This window comes from Olea europaea, chromosome 5 (genome assembly GCF_002742605.1).
Source record: "Olea europaea var. sylvestris chromosome 5, O_europaea_v1, whole genome shotgun sequence".
Classification (NCBI taxonomy): domain Eukaryota; kingdom Viridiplantae; phylum Streptophyta; class Magnoliopsida; order Lamiales; family Oleaceae; genus Olea; species Olea europaea.
The window spans coordinates 336,200-339,299 of NC_036241.1; the positions used below are offsets into that span (position 1 = coordinate 336,200).

Consider the following 3,100-nt stretch of genomic DNA (forward strand, 5'->3'; position numbering starts at 1 on the left):
TAAAATCTTGAATCTTGAGAAATTGGTTTACTTTTAAGTTGTGTGTTGGAATGGTTCCAAACGTAAAACAATCGGTGGTTCAATAGCAAAAACCTAATATATGATTACTTCAAAAGCAACAAGAAGTTGCAATGTGGATCAAGATATTCATTAATGAACTTGGAGTAGTTTCTAACATTGTTGATCGCATGTCATTGTATTGTGATAATAATAGAGTCATCACACAAGCGAAGGAACTATCGTCTCATTAATAATCCAAACATGTATTAAGGCGATATAATCTCATCAAAGAGATAATACATAAAAATGATGTAAAGAGAAAAATGAATTCCCACATTTAATAATATTGCAGATCCACTAACAAAGAGTTATCGCAGTATAAACATAATCGTCGTGTAGACTCTTATGATATTAGATACATAGGTGATTGGATCTAATGTAATTAGGAGTTTGTATGTGTTATGCTCTAGGTCTAATTGACTTTGGACATAAACACTTTTAATATATAGTTAATGCGATTTATGGCAGATATATTATTTAATTAATTAATATTCAATTAAATTAAATAATGGAGTCCGTATATTCAAATCTTAGTAATTTGTTAATCACAAGGAGTTGTGATTGTGAGATACAAATTACAAATGAATGAATTTTAAATCATCGGTGGTCATAAGTAATGACGAGATATGGATATCATTATTACGGATAGACCATCATGTGGGCATTTCTTACTTGTGAAATAAGTAGCTGATCTCACAAGCTAAAGTGTGATAACATTTGAATGAACACGTAGATGTTTTGTTATAGAACAAACTATTGGAAACCCGCTAAGAGATTTCACATGGATAACTGTGTGAGTGTCAGTCTTTTATCTCTAACGTTCGGTAGTGAAATTGGTCATTTGACTTGAGGTCGTCATAGTACCTTATATGAGGACAGTCATGCTTTGACAGTATTGGATGTTGCTTTGCCAATTCGGTATCGTTCGAGTATGTCAAGAATCGTATGGAGGTTAAATAACCAATAGATGATTCGTCACTCTTAGATAGTAAGAGATTATGATCGGTATTTCATTCAATTAAGTCGATAACGAAATCCTTGACTAAAATATAATCAGAAATCGAAAATGAGTTTTCAATTTATATATACTTAATAGTGGAATGAAAGATATGATCAATAATCGGGATTGACACACTTCCATATCTCGTAATTGATCGGATCATATTGACGAATGGATTATAGTTTCACGGTAAACGAACTAATTTGATTTTGTCATACCACATGACATTTTTCGTCGCATGTATTGCCCTGACACATTGCTAGATGTCAATCTGGGATGACGAACATGAGTTGGTGATAAATTAAAAGAGTGTTTTAATTTATAGATTTTAATTAGATCAAAATAATAGTTCACATCGTTAGATATCATGATCGGGAACCTGATGGGTCGCACACAAAAGGAAAACTGAAATGTTATGATTTGTCAATTAATTAATTTAACAAGCGTTAGATAAATTAATTAATTTGGTCGCTTATTTATATGCCCGAATTAAGTAATTAGATTAATTAATTCACTGACCGAATTTAATCAAATTGATTAATTAAACATTGGATCGGTTCAATCAAGTCCGTTTGAACTTATATAAATACGTGACTAGGGTTTTCAATTTGTAGAGAATTCTAATTTTCTTGTTAGTACAAGAGAAAAGAACTCTGATTCCCTACAATTTTGTTCTCTGTGTGAATTTCCATTGGAGGCAGAACAATTGGACAGTTGTGGGTGATAAATCAAGATCGTCAGAACGAAGGAATAGCAAAAGAGTTTGCAAATCTCGCAAAAGGTACGATCTCTATTACAATTTCTTTCTAAACACAAAACAGATCATTTGTGGGAATTGAAATTTGTTTTTAATTCCGCTGTGTATGATAATTAAATTCTCTCACAACAAAAATCGCTATTAGCTGATTACACCAGAAAAGAAAAACAAATGTATACAAAGAAATCTGCCACTTTATTTCTCGTTACTTCACATTTCAAAAATGCTTTAGGGATTCAGGACCGATGGAAGAAGAGATTTCAAGATATCGATTACAATACAAATAATAATTAAACATGATACAATGAAGCGTTTTCCACATTGATTAATTGACTTATTGCGAGATCTAACCATTCATTAAAAAGTAAGAATAGATGAAGCCTATTACTTATTCAAACTCGTTAGACAAAACAAAATTAAATCGCACCTTGAACATTTGTAAATGCTCGAACATCTTGTTCCAATAAGCTTTGGCGTTGTCGCTAACATAAGAAATATCTATTTGCATCTCTTTATATACAACCCACAGGGGCTTGGGCGATCTTTTCTTTATAAGAGGTTGAATACAATAACCCAGGTAAAACATAACGATTATATATGCGAAAAAAGAAATTGTTGATGTTGAATTAGCAGCTCAAAACCTAAATTAACATAAAATACAAAAAAGAATCTAGAACAGTCATGGGATTCATGCTTAAATCTCGTTCTATTCATTGATTGGGATGACAAAATTCATCCATGGAGGAAGAGAGCAGGCATGTTGCCCATGATTCATTTGTTTACATCTTATCCTCGGAAGAACGTAGTCTCTCGCGGAAGTTTTTAGCTCAAGAGCCAAAAACAATCAAACTTCGAGGCAGTTCTTGATACCCTGCTCAAAGTCGTTCAGAGAAGATATTGTGTTCTCCAGTGCATCTGCGATTCTTTGTCTACTGCAAAAGGAGCAAGTAACCATGTTTAACCATGATGATTGATGTAGCAAATGCAATGTACTTCAACCCGTCTTGTATATTCATACAAGACCTGTGTGGCAGGTTGAGGTATTATGTGTAGACCCATATGGAGCTCAATCATATTTAAACTTAAGCCCTCGACCGCGGATCAACCTTCACAGTAAGGTCGATGGGCGAGGGTCGCAGGGGGCAGTAGGCTGCACTGCTTCACGATATTGTAGAGGTATATTGAAGTTCATAAATGTATCAGGTTCCCCCTAATATTCTTACTATATAAAGGAATTATTTGAGGGTAAGGAGAGAGGGGGGGGGGGGGGGTTCGTTTGGGGG

General features: G+C 33.9%; 1 protein-coding gene across 4 annotated transcripts in view; it reads right to left on the reverse strand.

The window, feature by feature from the left end:
- Positions 1–2,305: 2,305 nt before the first annotated feature.
- The window catches only part of LOC111394330, a 3,211-nt gene continuing 2,416 nt past the window's right edge, over positions 2,306–3,100 (reverse strand). For 3 of the 4 annotated variants that reach the window (XM_023020085.1, XM_023020088.1, XM_023020086.1), the window contains one exon: positions 2,306–2,749. Coding sequence is in view for 3 of the 4 variants with exons in the window: in XM_023020088.1 (XP_022875856.1) it covers positions 2,662–2,749 (88 nt within the window). In the remaining variant the exon portion in view is untranslated. The remainder of the gene's footprint in view (positions 2,750–3,100) is intronic. The other variant, XM_023020087.1, reaches the window with a different exon arrangement.